The 23,501-nt window shown below is 39.2% G+C and overlaps 1 protein-coding gene across 3 annotated transcripts in view; it reads left to right on the top strand.

The window, feature by feature from the left end:
• The window catches only part of dikar, a 171,337-nt gene that overhangs the window by 110,622 nt on the left and 37,214 nt on the right, over positions 1-23,501 (top strand). For all 3 annotated transcript variants that reach the window (XM_067094302.1, XM_067094310.1, XM_067094318.1), the window contains exons 8-11: positions 3,284-3,941; positions 8,768-8,913; positions 9,747-9,903; positions 12,475-12,580. In XM_067094302.1, the coding sequence (XP_066950403.1) occupies positions 3,284-3,941; positions 8,768-8,913; positions 9,747-9,903; positions 12,475-12,580 (1,067 nt within the window). The remainder of the gene's footprint in view (positions 1-3,283; positions 3,942-8,767; positions 8,914-9,746; positions 9,904-12,474; positions 12,581-23,501) is intronic.

Below are 23,501 nucleotides of genomic sequence, written 5' to 3'. Positions count from 1 at the left end.
AGTATGCGCCGACCTGTGGAAGTTGTGGGAAGAACTGATGGTGGATTTGTTCGCGACACCTAAAAACCACTGTTTTCCCCTGTTCTACTCACTGTTTCCGGACCAACGAGCTTGGACGACAGATGTGATGATGCAAAATTGGTCGGGACTGGATGTTTATGCCTTCCCTGTGTTTGGGATGGTGAGGGAGGTTCTGAAGAAGCTCCAATTGCATCAAAGAGCCAGGATGACTTTAAAAGCCCCCTTTTAGCCGAGGAAAGAGTGGTTCCTGGAGCTTCTCGAACTACTAGTAGACTTCCCATGCCTTCTTCCAACATTCCCAAGTCTACTCAGACAACCCCATTACAGGAAATTTTATCAGGACACATCCACTCTGGCCCTGACAGGGTTTCGACTATCCACAAACTCTTGCGAGTGAAAGGCTTGTCAAGAGCTGCGGCAGAAGCTATTTCTAAAATTAGACGACATTCTACTAACAAGGTCTACCAGACAAAATGGGCAGTATTTAGACTTTGGTGTAAGAAGAATAACGTCTCTTCTTCTAAGAGCACTATAATTCAAGTGGCGGACTTTCTTCTTTACTTGAGATCCACCAGGGGTCTTTCTTCGTCTACAATAAAAGGATATAGAGCTATGCTTAGCTCAATCTTTAGACACAGAGGTTTAGACATTTCTTCAAACCAGGATATCTCAGATCTCATTAAGTCTTTCGACACATCCAAGGTTGACAAGGAGGAGGTATGCCCTTGGTCATTAGATGTAGTCCTCAAGTGGCTGTCTGACTCAGGATTCGAACCCATGAGTTCATCATTGTTGAAGGATCTGACTAAGAAAACTATTTTCCTGGTTGCGCTAGCCACTGCGAGAAGAGTGAGTGAGCTGCATGCATTAGACAGAAGGATAGGTTTTTCTCAAGGTGATGCAGTCTGTTCCCTTACCCTTGGCTTCTTGGCAAAAAATGAGAATCCTTCACAGCCATGGCCTCGTTCCTTTGCTATTAAAGGTTTATTGAACATCCTGGGTCCTGAGGAAGAGGAGTGAGGTCTGTGCCCAGTAAGAGTGCTTAGACATTACATCAAGAGGACAGAGAACCCGGCCAGTCCTATGTCTAAAAATGCCTTATCCTTTTTCGTTAGAAACCTGATCCTCGAAGCACACACTGAAATCGGAGAGAACGTTCTGCCTGGACTTAAGGTTTGAGCTCAGGATGTGAGAGCGGCTACATCAGTGGTTTTTAAGCATAATCTCTCTCTCATTTCTATCTTACAGACTACATTCCGGAAATGTAGATCTGTTTTTGCTACTCATTATTTAGGAGATGTGGAGACGACGTATGAAGATTGTAGTACACTCGGACCGTTGGCTGTGGCTGGTGTAGTGTTCAGGAAGGGAACGTAGGAAGCAGCACTTCCTACTTTTTTCTTCGCCTTGTCAAGGTGTTGAGTTCATGGGGAGCCTGGAGGGTACAAAGTACCTAGAGTGCCTACCAGTTTTGTCTGTGTAGGGTGGTGGTTATTTATTTATATATGTGTGTTTTTTATGTGTGATGTAGGAGATTATTTCTCTGGTTTTGTTTTTATTGCACTGCACCCTGGGCAGGGGCATTTTATTGTTGACTTTGTTAATTATTGGATTTTCCTTCATTGCAAAGTTTACTTCATACTTTGTCAGCGATCGGAGTACTCCTCCGCTACGAAGTTGCTCACTTCAGTAGAAGCGACCCTGCCTATACCGCCACACTACTACTCGGTCAAGATGAGCGCCAACCCAAGGCAGTATCTACCTGCACAGCTCTCTCACCAGATAAGAAACAACAAGCATTTTTTCAGTGCTAAGTTTTTTTTTTTTGTTCTCATTTCATTATAATTTTTAATGTTAGAGTACAAGATGTCCATGAATCCCACCTCCTTCAATGTGGATTCACCTAGGTAATTACTGGGTAATATATAAAAATGACATTTTTATAATAAAATAAAGTTTTATATATACTTACCCAGTAATTACAAATGGAGCCCGCCCTCCTCACCTCACATGGACCTTCAAGCATAAACAGAAGTGAAGCTCTTGTCTTAGTTGTTTCTCTCTTCACCCTGAAAGTGGGCGGAGTTAGTCACCTACAGAAACAAAAAACTATCACTACCACGAATTTCAAAATTGAAGCTGCCGTCAAGTTAGAAACTCTTAGCTAAGTAATTACTTGGTAAGTATATATAAAACTTCATTTTATTTTTCTGTAAAAGAAAACTATTGTGCTGGCTTTGTCTGTCCATCCGCACTTTTTCTTTCCGCCCTCAGATCTTAAAAACCACTGAGGCTAGAGGGCTGCAAATTGGTATGTTGATCATCCACCCTCCAATCATCAAACATATCGAATTGCAGCCCTCTAGCCTCAGTAGTTTTTATTTTATTCAAGGTTAAAGTTAGCTATAATCGTGCATCTGGCAACGATATAGGACAGGCCACCACCAGTACATGGTTAAAGTTTCATGGGCCACGGCTCATACAGCATTATACCGAAACCACCAAAAGTTAGATCTATTTTCGGTGGCCTTTATTATACACTTTACAGAAAACTCGATTGGACATTTTTTTACTTGTTTACTATTGGCATCATTCATTTCATTCTTTGTGCTTCTTGCTTTAGTCTGTCATGAGTGACTTCAGGAAAAGATTAGGGTTTGAGGTGAATGGGATTTTGATGAAACTTGCAGGTTTTCAATGTTGTATGATTTTTTTGCATATTTTGCGGGAGTTTCAGAGATCCCTATGATACCATAGAGTTGTATAAATCTGCAGTTAGAGAAGAAGGTTGAAGTTATGCAGCATTGCCTTGCCTCCTTCTTGAAGAGTGATTCAGCAAAAGTAAAACAAGAAGTTTGCATAAAAAATTTTTTGTGTGACTTTAGTAAGGGGATGTCCTCTCTTGCTGAGATTTGCATCTAAGGAGAATAATATAAGGTTACCCTCTAAGTTTTCATTCTTGAGAATGACACATCTGTAGTTAATGTATGTCACATTGAAATTGTGTTGTAAGTAAAATTAGAGTTTTTGATTTATGAATATGGAAATTATTGTAAATTTTTTTTGTTTTTTATATCTTTGATAAATCATTTCATGCTTATTTTTTACTCACTGCTGTTCTAATATTGTAATGCCTTGCATCATAATGGAACTTTCAAAACTCCTACATTTATTGTGCAGTGGAAATAGAGTATTAGTTCATTAGAACAAAATTATATAATTTGTGAAAATCATAGTGTTTTATAATTTTTATGATTTCCAGGAAAAAGTCCCGTGATTTTAGTAAAGAGGATGTGATGGATGAGCTGATATCTTCATCAAACATCCTCAAGTCTCCAAGAGAAAGGAAAAGAAGTGAAAGCTCTGATATCAAAAACAAATATAATTCTGAAGACAGAAGTGTTGAAGTGATTGAGATAAATGATGACTCAGATCACCAAGACAATTTGTGGGAAGAACCAGTGAGAAACATCAATGATGAATGTAGAGACAAAAGAAATACTGTCCATGAATCTGACACAAAAGTGAAAGAAGGTAGAGGTAGGAGAAAAAGTGTTGAGGGTCCTGGAAGAAGAAAGAGTATAGATGAAGGTATAAAAAAGAAAAATGGTGATGTGGGAAGGAGAAAAAGCATTGATGAGGGATTGAGAATAAAAAGTGAAGATGTGGAAACAAAAAGTGGTGATGAATATCCTATTGAGCAGGAGGCAAAAGTCAAGGTAAAAGTTGGCCGTGGACGAAGAAAAAAGATTGTTATTGATGATAATAAGAATACAGATGAAGAAAAATTAAAAGTAAAAGGGAAGGAAAAACGTGGACGAAAACCTGGCAGAAAGCCAGGGAGAAAGCCAGGTTCCCGGAACAAAGTTGTGAAGGAAGAAGTTTCTAGTGATGATGATGAGGAAAACACAAAACCACAGGTAAGAAAATTTTTATATTTTTGTTCAGCACTATTTTTATTAATAATACCTATGCACCTGTGCAATTTTGCTATCTCATTTCTTGTGTTGTTTGATTTCTTGAATCCTCCAGCTGTAACTTTAGTCCTTTTTTACTATCCTACTATCCTACTTTTCCAGTGTGTGAACACTGTCAGAGTGAAAAATGTTGTAATTTGAAAACAACAATTTGTTCTTATGGGGATACGACTATTGCCTTTTATATTAGGAGTACCTTATGGTGTGAACTGGATTGAATGTTGAATCTTGGTAACAAGGTAGTTAACTGGTGGAGATGTGCAGCGAGAGTGGGTATCCCCCAATCTCCCACCCTCACCACTCACTTTTTCTTCTGCTGTCAAACTGAGCAAGTCTGCTCTCTCTCTCTCTTTTCTGAGCATCTAGCTAGTCTTGTTCCTTTGCAACCTTTTCTGCCTTTTTTTTTTTTTTTTTTGCAATTATGGTCTTATGTTAGAAGTGGACTTTGTCTTTCTTTGACTGTCAAGATGTCATTATTGTCTGCAGTGAAGGCATATAGGGCTGCTTTTTTTGTGGATTTTCAGCTAGGATGGGTTGGCCTTTGGTGTTACAGGACACCTCAGATCTACTCTTTGATCAATACATTTTAGACTTACCTTTTCCAGTGTAGACAATTTGCTCCAAGGCATATGGTCAAGCTTCCTAGTTGCAGCTTAGCTGTGATATCAAGCAGTTTGGTCAGGTCTCATCACAAACCGGATGATTACTTGTTAGATTTGTTGATAGCCTGTACCCCTTTCAACTACATCAGCAACTGCCAGTGATGTCTTACTCTTTGCACAGGTCATCATTTGTGCTCTCTTTGGATTTCAAGGCTAAAAGTCAGTCCCCAGTTATTTGTGACTTGACAGTGTTGCCCTTTTTCTTTTAGTCTAGTTTTGTCTAGTTTGAGCTGACAAGACTTATCTTCAGAAAACTCAGGCATTTTGTTCTTCATCTTGACTATTCCTCCACGTGGGTGTTTGTGTGTAACTTTAAACTTGGTGTCATCCTTTTGAGGTGGTTTGTGGAGGTGCCACCACAGTTACCAGGCTTTGCTGGTGTGATATGATCTGTAAATATTTCAATATGTATTTGTTTGGCTAATTGTCACTGGCTTATGTACTGTCTGTTGGAAATGAATCGTGCGGGTGCTTCCTTTTCTTCATCCTTAAGATTATCATCCCTCAATATTGGCACATTTGAGGTGTGGCTGTTTCAGGGTACCTGCTTTCACACCTCATGTTGCTTGTGAGTGTTTGACCTTCCCTCTGCATCTTTATGTGGAGTACAGGCAACTGTTATATACTTAAAACCTTACTTTTTTGTTAAAGGAATACAACTTGGCCTTACATGGCAGGCCTTGCTCCAAACATAGGAGAAGACATCTGATCTTCTTGTCTTTCTTACCTCACTCATCTTGGAATTAAAATGAGAGGAAATTATGGGTTTGTATAAGAGAAGTCTCAAAATAAATTGACAGAAATAAATGTAGGTGGTGCAATTCCTGTTCGACATGTGAGGACAATTATGCATCACTCCCTCCTCCACCTAGTCAATGCAAGAACAACACAGCTATCCTTTTCCCATCTATTCCCACCCACCCAGGCCAAAGAAAAAGAAAAGGTTTTCAGTTTGCGTTATGGTGAGACTTTAGCATTGGATTTTCCATGTTCTACAATTAACATACTGTGATTAACAGTTGAATAAGATATTTTGCCAAGTGTTATGTACATTGGGATCTGTTAATAATAGAGTATGGTACAGAAGCATCCAACAACTTCCAATTGAAGATCCCATTAATGAACAGTAGATACTATTGATAAAGAGATCTGAATTCCAACTATAGCCTGCCTCTGGAGTTGGGAAACTGCATCAGTTGCATACAGAATTGCTGCTGATATGTCTTACAATCAGGTGCTTCGATCTGTTAACAGTTGTAGAACACCTGATTTCTCTATAGAGTACGGTTTTTGAGACAAATGAGTCCAGTTGTTTGCTGTCTGTTCATTTTGTCTGTTGGTGAATGGTGGAAACTCTTATTATATGGCTACTAGAGATCTTTCAGGTCCAAAAAAAGAAACTAAGGCTGAAAAAGTCTAGATGCTTTATGTCCTTTCTATTAAAACTGTCGTACACCTGACCTAGGCAGATCAAGTCTTGTGAGATATTGAAGGCCATGAATAATTGTGAATCCTCAGAAAATGTGAAGTCCTACTAGAAAAGTTTGGTAAAACAACCTATGCAAAGCTCAAGAGAGCAAATTCTATAGAGCTTGTGAAGTTTATAAGTTGCATATGGCCAAACACACTCCCTTCCAATTTCCTCAGTAAAATATCCCCCTTCCAGCAAGAATAGATTGTAAAGGATTGAAAGCTGAAAGCCAGTTGAATACCTTAGGGGAAGTGCCCCTCTATACATAGCTTTTATAATGAAGTCTTTCCCCTGTGATGATGTGACTTGCAACCTGGGCCAGGAGCAGACCAGATTGCAAAGTAATTCAAGGAGCACCTTTTCCACATGATTCCCTTCAAGGAAGAAATAGAATTCTCTGTAGAAATTCAGTGCAAGATGTTCTGTTGGTATCAAGTTTACAGGCCAGTATGAAGAATGAATCCCATACTATATTGGAATTAAAGGCAATGTTTTGTCACATCACCCATTTCAGGCCCCTGTCTAACTTTGGCTGTCCATCACAGTAGTGGGGATTATGTCAGGTAGTTCATCCATAATGAAGTCCAAGGGTGTCCTCCCTTTGGTAGAGTTTTGGAGATGGCCAACAGGCCAAATAATTAAGCTGATGCCCAGGTAATATTTCAGGTAATCATTTAGTTAGCTGACTCCTGCAACTCTCCATTCTGCTTCAAGGGGCCCCTATTGTGGTATACCTTTCCTTTTTAAAAATTTGAGACAACCTTTAGCGAAGTTGCATAATGAAGATTGGTCATAGTCTTTATCAGTGTCTTTTGGTTTTGGCAGATAGTGAATGCAAGCCTTTGACTGCAATTTATGGCTGCATCTGGATCACATCTTAACTATGGGGTCCTGTGGTGATTAGCCACCCATACCCAGGTTTGAAATGTAAACTGCTTTGTCTAATTAGCTAAAGATGTCTCAGAAATGAAGTTTCAGCCAAAGCTGTCATTTCTGTAGAACCAAAAAGGTTTCTGCTAATTGCTTATGTTCAGAAGGTTTTCTGTCAACTGCCCAAGCCAAAGATCTACCACATTACAAGTTTTAAGAGGCACAGTGGATGCATCACAATGTATGTTGGTTCAGCAGGGACCACTTAAGCCCTCACCATACAGTGTATATTGCTGGTTCTTAGACTTGACTCTCAGTTTGTGGAGTTCTAGATAGAACTCTGTAAAAGACTTCGACCTTATTTACAACTTTATTCCTCTCTCTGGCCAAGGCAGGACTTTGGACTTTCTTTGCACAAGAACAGCTATAGTTGGTGAATTGTACAAGCATAGCACTTTTTGAGCAAAAATAAATTTTAATTATTCTTTGTCCCATGAAACTTAGTATTCTTTTGAAGCAATTTGTACAGAGGTGCAAATACTCTGGAAAAATTTGAAATGAATTTATTATAGAAATTGCAAGGCAGGCAAAACTTTTTGTAGACAACATACTCATAATCACAAACAGGCTTTTAGTTAATGTGCCTACCCAAGCACAGGAGCCTTTCAATGGGAAATTCTTGATCAGTTAACATGTGTGTAACAAAATCTTACATTTTGTGTAGTCAAACCTTTTCTAAGTCTCTTCCATTTTCCTTGTCAGTTCCAGTGTTTCTGCAACATAGAGTAGTAAAGGTCTTACAGAGCAGCCATGAAATCTTTCCTCTTCAGAAATAATGCAGTGACTCTCCTACTGTTCTTTCAATTCCTGCCTCAGTGCAGGGTCTCTTGAGGTAGCAGAACTGCTCTGTTTCTTCTTTCCCATTTGCTCCTGTGTATGGGTTATGGAAATCTCTTATTCCCTCTACAGTTTTTAACTGTGAGAATTCGTGACACCATCTGATACAGTCAGTACACAGTACTGAGTTTACCTGCACTTCCCCACAACAGCTATATTACTACATTCCTGACTACTTTTTCCTTTGCTTCCTTGGGAAGCTTATGTTGATTTTCAGACACCAGTTCATTCCCCTCTTGCCCCTCTTTAATGTTTTCATGACTTCTTCCTCAGATCCTGCATTAGTTCTGACAATAAAAACATATTTGGTATGAGTACCCAAAATTCTTATAAGAACAACAAATCCTTGAAAAAATTATTTTTACATAACCTTCATTATGGTGCGTTTATTCTCTAAAGTTATGGTTTTTTAATCTGAATTATGTTAGTGAAAATGTATAAGAATAAGCCTACCTGTATTAGAGGTCCACATTTTAATTTTAATTCCCTGTTTTGGTTAAGATATCTCTTGTAGCTAACCTAGTACTTTGGATAATATTAAATGTTCTGTTCAGAGTCTTTTCATCCCCCAGCTATATTACTTTCTACCTTTTACTTTTTATCCATATCCTTTTATATCTCCGCTGAAGATAAAATCTGTTAAGTGAGCCATATGAGAATCTAGAAATAGAACTCATTGGTCCTAGTAACTTCTTTCGGTAATTATGATAATAATAAAAAATTATATATACTTTTCAAAATTCAGTGCTTCTTTTTGGATGTTTTTCCTTAGTGGTGATTTGTTTAGTAATATATGACTTGAGTATCGTGAATATGATGTAGAGTTAATGGAAAAGAATTATTACTGAAATTGTTTATTCTTTTGACAGGTATACAGTGGGCGGAAAACAAATAACTCATTATCTTCAGTGGCTTTCTCGTTGAATTCAGCTGCAGTTGTCTCTGAACCAGCTGTTAATACTGTCAATTCTGTCACGTCACCACCAACTAAGAAGAAAGTTAAAAGTGCGCACATGTAAGTATTTTCTACAGGCTGTTTTCTTATTCCAGATGTCATCATCTTCATTGTAATTGAAGTTTATATGTCAGATTCTTCTGTTAATGGGGTTAGATATGAAATGAATTCTGTTCACTGTGCTATGCCATATCTCTAGATAAAAAAGTTAATTTCTCATTAATCTCTTGATAAAAAAGTTAATTTCTCATTACTTGAAGTGGCCTCTTCTCAGAAGAATATTCTTCAATCTTACTTGCATTTAGAATTATTCAAAATACACCTTGACAGCAGTTTGTTATTTTCAGTGATTCTCGGAGTGTCATAGAAACACTTGAAAGTTCATGTCTAAAATCCCATTTTTGACAGACTTACTCTTTCCATAAATAAGTGAAGCTGTCATATTGAAAGCTACTGGATCTCTGCTCTGCTAATCAATAAGGAAATATAGACAAAGAAATAGCAGCAAGTACTGCAGCTGCCGGGAGCAGTTAAACATAAATTCCAAAAACTTTCATTTGATGCAACTAAACTTTAGTATTGTACAATGAACAAATGGGAAGATTGTGGAAGGATGAACTTTTAATTGAAGATAAAACTTTAGTTTGGGAAACCTTTAGTTTGGGCATGACAATCATCATTACAGAAATAGACATAAGTGTTATTATCCCATCTGACTTTGATAATGTTGGCAGGGTGGAATCATGTCTGTGCCAACTAGGAAGAAAAATAATTTAGGAATTTATCTCAAAATACAACTTTCTAGCTGATTTAATTTTCCTTTGCTTTTATAGTGTAAGAGAAAACAGTTACTCCTCAGAATAAATATTTTCATTGCATAAATTTTTTTAAAGGGTTTTGCAAACTGAAGATGACCTACGCACAGGAATGTACAAAGTCTTAGAACATTTACGTGATCATGAAGATGCTTGGCCATTCCATGACCCAGTGGAAGAAGAATATGCACCAAACTATTATGCTGTTATTAGAAGACCCATGCACATAACTAGGGTTAGTAACAATTTTTTGAAAGTTTTTGAAATTCGTTGTACATCTCTTACTGTTTATTTTAATAAATAAATTGGTTTGTAATGAGAACATTTTTATATTGTAGATTTATTTGTACAGTAACACCTCATCTTGACAGAAACTCCAGGGGTCTGGTCTGTTATATAAGTAACAAAGGCAGTTAAGTAATGAAAACCTTGTATTACAGCCCGCACTTGAATATTTTCAAGACATCTTACAGCTAATAGCAATTCCACATAGTTCTTAACTAACTGTACTTTACACTTATCATTCAATTTAAGAGATTTATAAAAAAATGTATCACATCTAAAATGGTGCTTAGGAAAAAATAATCATAATATGGTATCTAATAAGTACAGAAGTCTGCAAAGTTCAGGTGTTACTGCATTTCTGTTGTTTCCCTTTTAATTGTAAGACTGACATGCTTTTTGTTCTGCCATGACAAGATGTCAGTCATTGTAATCCATTTTGCATGCCCAGACCCTCATACTGCACTTTTCACCATCTCTCCTCATTCAGTTGTATGGTTTCGTAATGTTCAGTGCCATTTTCTGTAGTACTCAAAATTGGGCAAGATTGTCACAGTTCACAAAAAGCTCTAAATTTTTAAAAGTGTTCAATGTTTGTACATTGCTAATGTTAACAGAAGCTGTAGAGTCTTTTGAGATTGAAATGAATCACTGGCTTCTTACGTGAGGAAGTTTGTGGAGCTGAGTGCACATATTGTGTTCATACGGCTGTATTAAACCTTGCAGGCCGGGCTAAAATGTACATTAAGAACACCTGTAGGCTGGGCAAACTTTAAGGTTGGCCAGTTTAAAAAAAGAAATCGGTGGAAAGACGAAGATATGCAAATGCATTTGGTATAAGAAAAAAGCACTAAAAAATTTTCTGTGCCCTCCATGGGAAGTTGAAAGCAAATATTTCCAAGACATTTGTAAAGGGATGCTAATTTTATAAAGTTATACATGGTGTTGCTAATAACTTTTTTCTTTTGTAAAATTACAATTACAACTCACGTAGTATCATAAGAGATAAGAACAAATCATTAACAGTTTCTGTACTGGAATGGGAGATGCAGTACCTTTTAGTGAGTTGTACATGTTTTTTCTAATATTTCTTTGTACTTTAGTTTTCAAAATTACAATTAAAGCTGACATACTACTGTAAAAGATAAGAACTAAACCTAACAGCAATCCCTAAGTACCCTAAGTATATTTATAGGCAAATATAAACAAGATGTCTTGGGATAGGGAGGTGTAGTACATTTCCCCCAGAAAAGTCACTTTAATCTTCCTCGTATCCTGGACTGAGGTGTTAGTATTGCCATAAGAGGTGCCATAAGTCATTTGTGGCCTATTCAAATAGAGTGTTTTTGTGCAAAATTCATTCAAGTATTGTGGCGCAAAATAACAGTACTCGTATGATCCAAATCGGGGAGTTTGATATGCAATTATTGGGGATCAAAAGAGCATATCTGTCCAGTAAGGGTTAATTTTGTTAAACTGACTTGTCAGCTTGATGGAGAGCTGCCATTAGCAGGTTTTTTGATTGAATTTCAATTTGATAAAGGAGAAAAGGAGTACCCTTTGTATCTTTTTCAAACAGTGATGTTAGTGGAGAACCAGCTCAGTTACAGTGAATTTTGCGTTAGGAATTATTACAGCAAAGTTCTTAGATGAGCTAAAGATTATAGATGAGGAGGAGTTTTGTTGGAACATGCTTTTAATATGAATTAAACAGTCCTTTGGAGAAGGTGCCATTCAAGACCTTCATTGGTCAGGAGAAGCATGCCTTTGGGTTGAAAGCTTCAAAACATCATCTGACATTGCTATTTTGTGTAGATGGTACAGTGCTAACTTCTTTATAATGTGCATTTATTTTGGCATGCTATTTTCTATTAACATATCCCTTATTTTATAAAGTTCCATCCTTATGACTCCTTTACCTCTTTTCCTTGATCTTGGTTGCTTGTTGCACAGCTTGGTCAGCTGTCATACTTATTTATAAGCTGTGAATGAAGAGTAAGTGTTTTGGTCCATGTTTGACTCTTTTCTTACATGTTACAGAATATAGTTTTCCTAACAGTGTACTAGCCTATTTTATTACCCCATGTTATTCACTTGAGTGCTTGGATTTCCTGATGCAGTCATTCAGCAGTTCTCGGGCTTTAAACCCCTGAGAGTCAGAATAATTTTCTTGCTAACAGCAAGACTCCTGTCAAAATGGGCACTGAAGCATTTGTAAAGTGATAGTTCTTTAGTGCCAAAACAGATATAATTTGTAAATGAAGATTTTTTTTATACAAACACCTCTTTACAAGGTAAATTTGCCTTCCTCCCAATGCCACCAAGCTTCCAGAGTGATCAGATAGCACTTGTGGTTACTGTTTTCCATTGATACAGGGTCTTGTGAAGGAAGTTTTGAAAGTGGCGGATTTGTGCCGAGAAAATCAGTTAAGTTAGAAAATTATATGCAGTATGTTGTCACCACTGTATAACACTGATAGATTTTCAATGGTTAATTTTGATATATAACTGCAAACATTTACAGATGGAAGAGCGTTTAGATGGAGGTTACTATACAAACCTTGCAATGTTTGAAGGAGACTTCAAGCTTATGATGGACAATTGCAAGCTTTATAATGGACCTGAAAGTGGTGAGTATATAGTAATTTTGTTGGATTTCACATGCTGTTTTAATAGCTTTATTTGATAAATACAGTGTTACTCCCCTTACAAGTATTATAATAAAACCTAGGGAGTTTAAATTTTAAGATTTTGTATAAGTAACTTACCAAGTAATTACATAGCTATTAGTTTCTTTTAACCAGCAGCTAAAAATTTTGAAATTGCGGGTCTGCTAGTTTGTTATGGTTATGGCGACATGCCCCGCCCACTTTCGGGTGTAAGAGAAGGTACAACATAGCAAAGAGCTTCAATTTGTTTCTGCCGGCTGTGGTTGAAGGACTGTGGTTGGCAGCAGCTCGAATTTTGGAATTTATACTTTGCTGGTTGTTTGACTTATCATCAGTTGGTGAAGTATTTAATTTCGTAGCCTTTCGGCATAATTAAGATAATGTTAGGCAAATTTTGATTATTGATTGACAACTCTTTGCCCGTTTTTTGGACTTGTATTAGACTTTCTAGGATGTCTGACACTAGTAGCGCTAACATAGGATATTAGACTAATTGAGAATCTTACGATCGCACACTGTTTGTGTTCCATGTAGGGGACAAACATGTCCAGTAGATCTACGCTGTGAGGAGTGTAATGACTGGGATATTAAGAAGTGGAAGACTTCAGATGCACATCTCAGAAACTAACTAGAGTTGGGAAGATGAAAGCTGTTGCTAAGGAATCCAATAAAGCTTTATCTAGTCAGGATTCATCCACTAAGTCGGATGCAATCGCACCTGGAATTTCTTCCAATCCCATTCCATCTCCTCCATTTGTGCAACCATTTCCTTTGCCTGGCTCTCATGTTTCCGACCCCCAACATCATCGTCAATCTAGAGTCGAAAATTGACACTCGCTTTGAATTGAATGTGCAGTCGATCACAAAATTAGCGTCATCGGTGAAAGTGCTTACGGGTAAAAGCGAGTCAGAGTGCCCTGTGGCGCCCAGTGCAAGTGCAGTGGTAGTGGAGGAGGTGGCTGTTTGGCCTGCCAGTTCTCCTAGGCCAAAGATCCTTGTCATACTCCCCAGCACCTGGGAGGAGGCAAACTGGCAGCCTAAGTGGTAGTGGAGGAGGTGGCTGTTTGGCCCGCCAGTTCTCCTAGGCCAAAGATCCTTGTCATACTCCCCAGCACCTGGGAGGAGGCAAACTGGCAGCCTAAGGGAGGTCAGTTGGGTCTGCCCCCGAGCAGTTGCCCCCTCAGTTCAGTCTGAAAGCAAGTCAGAGTGCATCGTGGCGCCCACTGCAATTGCAGTGGTAGTGGAGGAGGTGGCTGTTTGGCCCGCCAATTCTCTTAGGCCAAGGTCCCTGTCATACTCCCCAGCACGGGGGGGGTAGTCATACTGGCAGCCTAAGGGAGGTCGGTGGGGTCTGCCCCCGAGCAGTCGCCCCCTTGGTTCAGTCTGCTGATGAATCCCAGACTGCAACCAAAGGCCATTGGAAAGGCCTTCAAGTGAGTGCTCACTGTATGCCCTCCAGCTCCGAAGATTTTAGTCCCAGGCGTGCACAGTGCTATGCGGACAAGTCACGCCTGCTAAAGCGGTATGCATTGGAGTTTTAGATTTCTTCCCCTGTTCCTGGTAAGAAGGGCAAGGATTCAGCGCTTTCTCTTGTCTCTTCTGAGGAAGAGTTTGTTCGTGATCAAGATGCGCCTTCATCGCTGTACGTGGCGCTGTTGGAGCTCCTGCTAGCAACTTATCAAAGCTGCTTCTCACCAGCTATTCCCTCTTCAGCTAAGAAGGCACTGGAGGAAGTAGAAAATGATGTTCTCGGCCTTGGAACTTGCGCACCGTCTTAAAAATATTTTTAAGGTGTTCGAAGTGATGAGCTTCCTTGACTGGGCGGTGGGTGCTCTGGCGTGCAAACTTAGAGAGTGATCTTATTTACCTCAAGAGATCTTGTTGAATCTCTTGGGAATGCTTTCCTGTATTGACAGAGGCATTCGCGACAGTACGCAGGAGTTAGCCAGTCTGTACGCCATGGGTATTCTTAAGAAGAGGGAGCTTTGGTGCTCTTTTAATTCGAAAAGGGTCACCCCGTCTCAAAGATCGGCCCTCGTATTCTCCCCTTGGACAAGACATCTTTTTCCACAGGCTACAGTACTGAACATCGCCTCTGACCTGTAGAAAAAGAACACTCAGGACCTGCTCACTCAATCTACGAGATGCCTAAAAGATTCATTGGCTCCTCCTCCCAGATCTTCGTATCCGCTGCAACCTACTCCCTTTTGGAGCTCCCATTCTAGATCCTAGATTAGGGCAAGAACTTATATCCATTTCCCACAGCGTTCCAGCAAGAAGTCCTCTTCAAAGTCTTACTCCAGGAAATGAAAACATAGTCCTCCGTACTCAGATAGGAGCGAGGTTCCTTCACTTTTGGTAACGGTTGGAACAAAAAAGGGAGAGGAATCTTGGATAGTGTCTGTTCTGAAGGAGGGCTACACTATCTCCTCTTTGAATATTCCCCCTCTAATCTGCAAGCCTGTCAAATTGACAGGCTACTCTCCAGGCTCAGAGAGATTTGCTGCTCTCTTGCTAGAGGTGAAGTCCCTTGTTCAGAAAGAGGACATTCATTCTCCGGGATTCTACAACCAGGCCTCTCAACAGCTCTGCAAATGTTCATCAGAGTATTGGCTCCACTAGCAAAGTGGTTTCATTTGATGGGGATAAAGATCTCTCTATATCTAGACGACCGGCTACTGTGTTCCCGCTCATAAGCGTAGTGTACGGAGGACATTCGCACGACTCTTCACTCTTGGCTCAGGAATTGGGCCTTCTCATCAGTCAAAACAAGTCGTTCCTGACGCCTTCTCACGAGATTCCTTATTTAGGGATGACGATCAATTCTCGGGTTTTTGGATTTTTCCAGTCCCGAAGAGAACAGAAAGGTGTCTCCAGACAGTGGAAGGATTTCCAAATCTAAACTGTTGCTCGGCTGATCAGTGGATGAGTCTTCTAGGTACCCTCTCATCCATGGAACAATCTGTTACTCTGGAAAGACTTCACCTGAGACCTCTCCAGTTCTTCCTCAGAGCCAGCTGGAACAGGGAAAAAGTCTCTGGACTCGTTCGTGTTCCCAATAACAACGGAAATCAAGGAGGATCGTCATTGGTGGAATTCTAGAAAGAGACTATCAGAAAGGAAATCTCTTCATCATCTGATCCCCAACCTAGAGTTCTTTTCCGACATGTGAACATAGGTTGGAGAGCTCTTTTGGGATTAAAAGAAATGTCAGGAATCGGTCCCAGGAACAGCAAAACTGGCACATCAGCGTAAAGGAATCACAGACAATATTTCTGGGCCTACATTGCTTCGCTTCAGAAATACCGGGGAGGACAGTAGCAGTGCGTTCAGATAACACAACGGCACTGGCGTATATCAAGAAACAAGGAGGAACCCAATCTTTCTCCCTGTACGAAGCGGCAAGGGACATTCTTCTTCGGTTGCACCAGAATGAAACTCAAGTGACAACGTGTTTTATTCTGGGAAGACTCAACGTTCTTGCGGACGAATTGAGTCGTCAAAGACAGATCCTCTCCACAGAATGGACATTAGACCTGTTGGTTCGTCTGGATCTGTGGAAGCTCTGGAGGAAACCAAAGATAGATTTGTTCGTGTCCTCCAGAAATCACCGACTTCCTCTCCTCTGCTCACCAGTTCCAGATCCCTTGGCATGGGCGACCAATGCAATGTTGCAGGATTGGTCCAACAAAGACCTGTATGCCTTTCTCCCATTCGGTTTAGTGAGGCAAGTCATCAACAAATTCTGGTCTCATCAAAGCCTATCTATGATCTTGATAGCCCACTTCTAGCCAACAAGAGAGTGGTTCCCGGACCTACTAGAACTTCTTGTGGACTTCCCGAGAATGCTGCCACAGAAGGAACAACTTCTCAGGCAACCTCACTTCTGTCGGTTCCACCAAAAACCTGTCTTCTCTGGCCTTAACAGGGTTCAAATTGTTAGGCGAGTGCTCCGAAAGAAGGACTTTTCAAGAGCGGCTGCAGACGCAATTGAGAAGTGTAGAAGACAGTCTTAAGATAATGTCTACCAGGCAGAATGGTCCATCTTCAGGTCCTAGTGCAGACAAAATAACGTGTCCTCTTCTAAGACCTCTGTAGCAGAAATTGCCGACTTTCTCCCATTCCTATGCTCCACTAGAGGACTTTCTACCTCTACCATTAAAGGATACAGAGCTATGCTTAGCTCAATTTTCCGCCGTAAAGGAATGGACTTATAGTTGAACCAGGATTTGTCCGACCTGATTAAGTCCTTTGACACCGTAAAGCCTAAAGAAAAAACCTTTGCTGTCCTGGAACTTAGACGTGGTCCTTAAGTGGATTTCCAGTCACATTTTGAGCCCATGCAATCTATCTCTTTAAGGGATCTAACTAGGAAGACTCTTTTCTGGTCTCCTTGGCCACCACTAAGAGGTCCAGTGAAATCCATGCTTTAGACAGAAACATAGGATTTTCTCAGGGGAGGGCAGTGCCATCGAATCCATGGCCTCATTCTTTTATGATCAAGAACTTGCCCGAGATATGGGTCTGTCTGAAGAAGAAAGAACTCTCTGTCCAGTAAGGGCCCTTAAGTTTTATCTTCACAGAACGAAGGACATTTGTGGTACTTCAAGGAACCTTTGGTGTTTTGTGAAATATCCCTCTAGACCCCTGTCTAAGAATGCCCTGGCATTTTTGTTAGGAATCTGATTTCTGAAGAACATTCCATGGTGAACGAAGACTCACTCTCATCTTTAAAGATAAAACCCATGAGATAAGAGCAGTCGCTAAGTCTTTGGCATGTAAGTGCAGTCTGTCCCATACGTCAATTGTACAAGCGACATTTTGGAAGTGCAAGTCGGTGTTTGCATAGCATTATTTAAGGGATATCGAGACTACTTACGATTAATGCAGTACCTTGGTCCGTTTTACGTGGCTGGAGCGGTGTTGGGGAAGGAAACGTAGAAAGCAATGTCCTTTCTTCAATCTCTTCGCCTTGCCTAGGGTTGAGTTTTGGGGAGCCTGGGAGTACTGTGTACTTGGAGTACCCTCCATTCTTTTGGTTTTATGGTTGGGCATTGGTGTTTTTAACTTGATTTTTCGTGGTTATGGTGACTATTTACTCCGGTTATTTCGTGTGGTATATTTCGCCCTGGGCAGGGACATCTTGTTGTACTTTGCTAGCCATCGGAATTTAGTCCATCGCTACAAAGCACCCACTGTAGTATTAGGCCCTCAAGGCTTTACTGCCTCGCCTCTACTAGTTAAGATGAGCGTCAACCAGAGGCAGTATCTTACTGTAGCAGCTCTCTTTTCAGGAAAGGTTCAACAACATTGATTCAGTGTTAGCAAATTTCTATTCTCAGACTCATTACTATTAATAATGGAAAGAGAAACCCACAAGATTCTTGTGTATAACTTGTTTACTGGTAAATATTTACATATTACTTTTAATCTCGAGTACTGTCATATCCTAACTGTGACCCTTTTTCAAGAGATGAGGTAGTCAGGCTGGTTCAAGGCCCAGCAATCTTCTGGAACTTCTTCTCCCTGTGCTGTCATTTATATGATGGCTGTCCTGGTTTCCATTCTCTTGAGAGTTGTTAATCTCCTGTCGGTCTGATATCCTGATCTGATGGTCAGTGGTATTAATCCTTGTGGTATGTGAGTAGTCACCATCAGTCTGTTGGGCAGGAGACCTAACCTCCAGGTCAAAAGGGTCGACCTTAGATTCTTTTAATATTAAAGATCGGCTTATGGGGATTTTTTAGGAGGATTTTTTACAGGGAAAATGCAGAGAGTACATGGAATACAGAAAACAAGAAAATAGTTTCCCTCCCTTATATGCCTAAAATGAAACAAATTACATAAAAAATGAAAGAAATTAAATGTAAATTTGTGTATACCTTTGACAACATCGTAAAAAACAAAGTATGTAAAAATAAATTGGAAGTAGAAGATAGTAATGCAGATGATGTAGGGGGAGTATACATAATTAATTGCAACAATTGTGGAGAAAAATATGTGGGTGAAACAGGTAGGGGAATAAGGACTAGAATCCAAGAACACAGGAGGGCAGTACAACTCAACTCACAGGGGAGTGCTATAGCTAGGCATTGTTGGGAAAAGGACCATAGGATGGATTTTAAAAACAGTAGGCTTATATACAAAAGCAATAACATCAGTCATAGGAGGGTAGTGGAAGGGGCACTCATCAGACAGATTAAAGTGATAGAAGGAAACAAAGGATTTACCTCAGAAGATCCCATAAGCCGATCTTAATATTAAAAGAAGCTAAGATCGACCCTTTTGACCTGGAGGTTAGGTCTCCTGCCCAACAGACTGATGGTGACTACTCACATACCACAAGGATTAATACCACTGACCATCAGATCAGGATATCAGACCGACAGGAGGAGGTTAACAACTCTCAAGAGAATGGAAACCAGGACAGCCATCATATAAATGACAGCACAGGGAGAAGAAGTTCCAGAAGATTGCTGGGCCTTGAACCAGCCTGACTACCTCATCTCTTGAAAAAGGGTCACAGTTAGGACCTGAAAGTAGTCGAGATTAAAAGTAATATGTAAATATTTACCAGTAAACAAGTTATACACAAGAATCTTGTGGGTTTCTCTTTCCATCTTCAGAAGAAAACTGAAAGAAGTTTTTGTTTGGTTCACTATTAATAATGTTTTGGGGTAGATATGTCCAACATTCCCACCTCCATTCAATGTGGGAATCAGCTATGTAATTACTGGGTAAGTTACTTATATAAAAATGACTTTTTTATAATAAATTTAAGTTTTATATATACTTATCCAGTAATTACATAATCAGAGCCCACCCGCCTCCCCTCACTTGGGCATAAGGGCATAAACAGATTGAAGTTCTTTGCTATGTTGCACCTTCTCTTACATCTGAAAGTGGGCGGGGCATGTCGCCATAACCATAACAAACTAGCGGACCCGCAATTTCAAAATTTTGAGTTGCCGTTAAAGGAAATTAAAGGAAATTAATAGCTATATATTATATATATATATATATATATATATATATATATATATATATATATATATATATATATATATATATATAAAAACTTTATTTTATTATAAAAATATTTTTATTGTGTTGGTGATTATGCTTAGTAAGGAACATAAGTAGAAATGTTAGTATTTAGGAAGACTCTTACCAAATGACAAAGAAATTTTATTGAAGGTAGACATCCTTGCACTCCAGACCTGAAACGTGAATGCTAATTTTTTTTTAAGATATTTTGTATTTTTAAAGACCTATCAGATTATAAGTAAATTTTGTGGTAAGGCAGACACCACTGTACTCCTTTCTGTCAGAAAGTCATGAAGCAGACTAATTTCAAGTTGTTAACCTGTTTCAGAAGTGGAATGTTCTTTTAGCATAATTCATGTGTCCAGATGTATGCATTGTTGTGGTTAAACTATCTTAATTGTTTTTTGCAGAAGACTTTTGTAGCTACTGTATTATTTTTGGTGCTATTTTATAAGAAAAGCTAAATCAGTGATTCTTAAACTGGGGGGCACGCCCCCCGTAGGGGGGGTGCCAGAAGCTTCCAGGGGGGGCGCAAGCAGAGTTGCCAGATGGTGCCTATTATTTTTTTAATTTGTGATGTTAATTACAAAATTGCCAAAAACCTTATCACTGCTTCCATATATTTTCTAATTATTATCTCAAAACATGCCAAAAATTCAAAATACAGTATAAGTAAATTTTAATTTCAAATCTTATTTATGAATTGTCTTTTATTATTATGGTAAGTATAATAGCATACAAATAGATGAATTGCCTTTTATTGTTATGATAAGTATAATAGCATACAAATAGGCAACATATTGTTTATAGATTATAGCTGGCAAAAATTTCAGGGGTAGAGGGGCGTGGGATCTATACATAATGCAGAGGGGGGCGCTAGGCAAAAAAGTTTAAGAACCACTGAGCTAAGTGCTACAAGGATTTTGAGAGATTATACTACTTAGAATGCAATACCAATAAAAGGTGAAGGGAGGAGTAAGAGAGTTCAATCTCATGAGCTGCTTTTGTTATGATTATAGATAAAGCATATTTCACTTTTGTGTCATGGAAATGTACAACTATATTCAAAAGGGACACTGAAGGAAGAGCTTTCTTCTGTTTTATGTGTATTATAGCACCAAGTTCAGAACATAGATATTAAGGAGGATAGGATATAAATTGTTAAAAGATGTTATTGAAAAAGGATATGTATTCCAATTTTGCATATTTAAACTTAACAGTGATATGTATGACATAAGATTGCCAAAAACAAAAGGATAAGCAGGTCATATATTCATTTGGCTTAACATTTTAGTGCTGTAAAGGTACATTTGGTTTGATTGAGGGTATTTTAAAGATGTTAGTTTTTACACATAAATATAAATTCTTGATGTAGATATTCTGGATGTGTAAGTGCATGTTAAAAATACATTTCAGGCTAAAGCTATTTTTAACTGAGATATCATGGTCACTGATAAAGTGAATGTAGGATAATGGAAAGGTGGGCTTCATATGGGCAGAAAGTTTATATTCTGTTATTTCTGATGATTAAGATGGCTTAAAAAACAGGTTTTGATTTAGGAAAAACCTACATTTGGTAGCTGCTGTTTGTTCTCAAGGGAGTTACACTCTTAGTCCCCCAGGGCTCCATAAAACAGACAATTACAAAGAATTCTCTTATAGTTGGTTTAGGCCAGAATATTGCTTGTTGGCACAGTGATAGAATATAAAGGACTCAGGGCAGGAGGGCTCTATTTCCTGTCTTACAGCAACTGCATTGGCTCTATGTCCCACTCACGCAAGTTGACAATAGCGTTTGTCACCCATAATCCTCGTTACACTCCAGGTCTGTGCAAGATAAATGTTCACCCCAGTCCCATGCCTTTTCGTCAGGGAAAGTGGATTTTGAGGACTCACAGTGGCTACCAAAAATAAGTTTTTCCTATGTCAAAATGTGTTTTTTGGTAGTGTAGCCGCTGTTCATCCTCAAAGGAGCTTACAAAAGAAATTGACAGGTGACGAAATGGCTTAGCTCCTAAAAAATAAATCCCAACAGCCCAGATAAATTTTTGGTCCGAAGTATAGTCACAGTTTATGAACCAATTTCTTTAATCCCGATACCCTTAGGGTTAGGCAGTAAAGAACAGGAAACAACACATGAACCAGTGGTATATTATTCTATGTGGTTCGAAGGTGACTTAACTTAATTATGTTGGGTCTGGCTGCAAGATTATTGTGGCCTTCCCCAGCGGTATCTCAGCATGACCACCACTTTCATGGCAATAATGTTTCAGGAATTATTGATTCAAGGTAAATCACAGGCTATCAGCAGTCTTGATTCCGGATACCTGTTAGGGTCTGTCAATAAAGAACAGGAAACACATGAACCTATCCCTTGTGGTTCTACAGTGACTTAACTAATTATGTTGATGCCAGCTGCAGGATTATTTTGTTTTCACTGGTTCAGGAATGCTGATTCTAATAACCACTCCGTACACGAAGACTTCTTCGAAGGAAATATTCCAAAGAAAGTTAACAATGTCCTCACCTTTTGGATGTCATGCGACTAGGAAAGGAGTGAGGGTCTGCCTTTTTAATGAGGGCCACAAAAATAATTCATAGCCCATGTAGAGAGCATGGTTTGTTTGTGCTGGAGTGTAGGAAAAATAGATCCGCCTGGGATGTTTGTGGTGACATCTAGGCAAACCTTGAGTGCTTGAACCGGGCATAATATTTTACATGAAACATCAAGTTCCTTTATCAAAAAATGGGGATTTTCTGTTTAAAAAGGTCCTCATTCTTGGCTAGGAGACAACAGTAAATGACAACTAGGTGTATAAGTGGTGAAATGTCCTTGTCTGGGAAAGCCCATTACACTAATTCAAGTTCCTGATGCCAAAGCAGTCAAGAAGACTGCCCTTTGGAGCATGTGAGTTGTAGTTGTATTGGGCCCACTAAATTGAGGGAATGACATTAGTCTAAGAACCTTTTTTCAGAGACCAGGTAATGGGAAATCTTGTAGGAGCTGACCTTTATAGTGTAAAAGACTGCAGAAATGATTGACAATTTCTATATTAGAATCAAAACCATAGGGCAAGGGTTCCACCAATGCTGCCTTGTATGCCATGATTGTTGAAATAGCAAGGTGCTTGACCTGAAAAGTTAATAAAATGTAAAATAAAATATAAAACTGGGCTCTTAGTGTGGAGGTAGCTTAACCACATTTTCTTTATGGACTGGTATGTCGGATAGATGAAGTCCGTAGTTTTTGTAATAGGTACCTAGCAATGTTAGGCAAATAATCTTCACAGTAGACTAGAATTAAAAATCCACATGTGAAGATAGCTGCTCAGAAAGGAGGATGTGTGGACAACTACTTCTGTTTGGGAATGAACAGTGGATGGTATTGGAATCTGTTCTCTTGCCTGTTGTTGAAGAAATAAAGAACCAATGACTGGCTAATTCAGGGCTACTAGGCAAGTGGTTCCATTGAAAGCTAGTAGGTTGTTCAAAGCTTTCGAAATCTGGGACAGTTAAGGAAAAAAGCATATTGTCCTCCATTCGTTCCAGTCTTGTAGGAATGCATCTCTTGCTGTTGTCTGAATGTCCAGGTTCAGAGACGCATACACTGGAAGTTGATGGTTCTCACATGTGGCAAACTGGTCCACTTCCCGATGTGGAAGCATGTTAGCAATTACTGAATTGAGAGGAGCTCAGCATGAGCTTAACCTCGTAATATAAGACATTGCAGTCTAGGACCAACAAAATGTGAGCAAGACAGCCAATAGCCCTAGGAAGCTGATATGACACTCCCTCAGAATAGGTGACCATCTTCCCCTTAACTGACAGTCCTCCC

This window comes from Macrobrachium rosenbergii, chromosome 4 (assembly GCF_040412425.1).
Source record: "Macrobrachium rosenbergii isolate ZJJX-2024 chromosome 4, ASM4041242v1, whole genome shotgun sequence".
In the NCBI taxonomy this organism is placed as follows: domain Eukaryota; kingdom Metazoa; phylum Arthropoda; class Malacostraca; order Decapoda; family Palaemonidae; genus Macrobrachium; species Macrobrachium rosenbergii.
The sequence above is the reverse complement of the archived record's forward strand: the minus strand, read 5'-3'. Positions and strand labels throughout refer to the sequence as shown.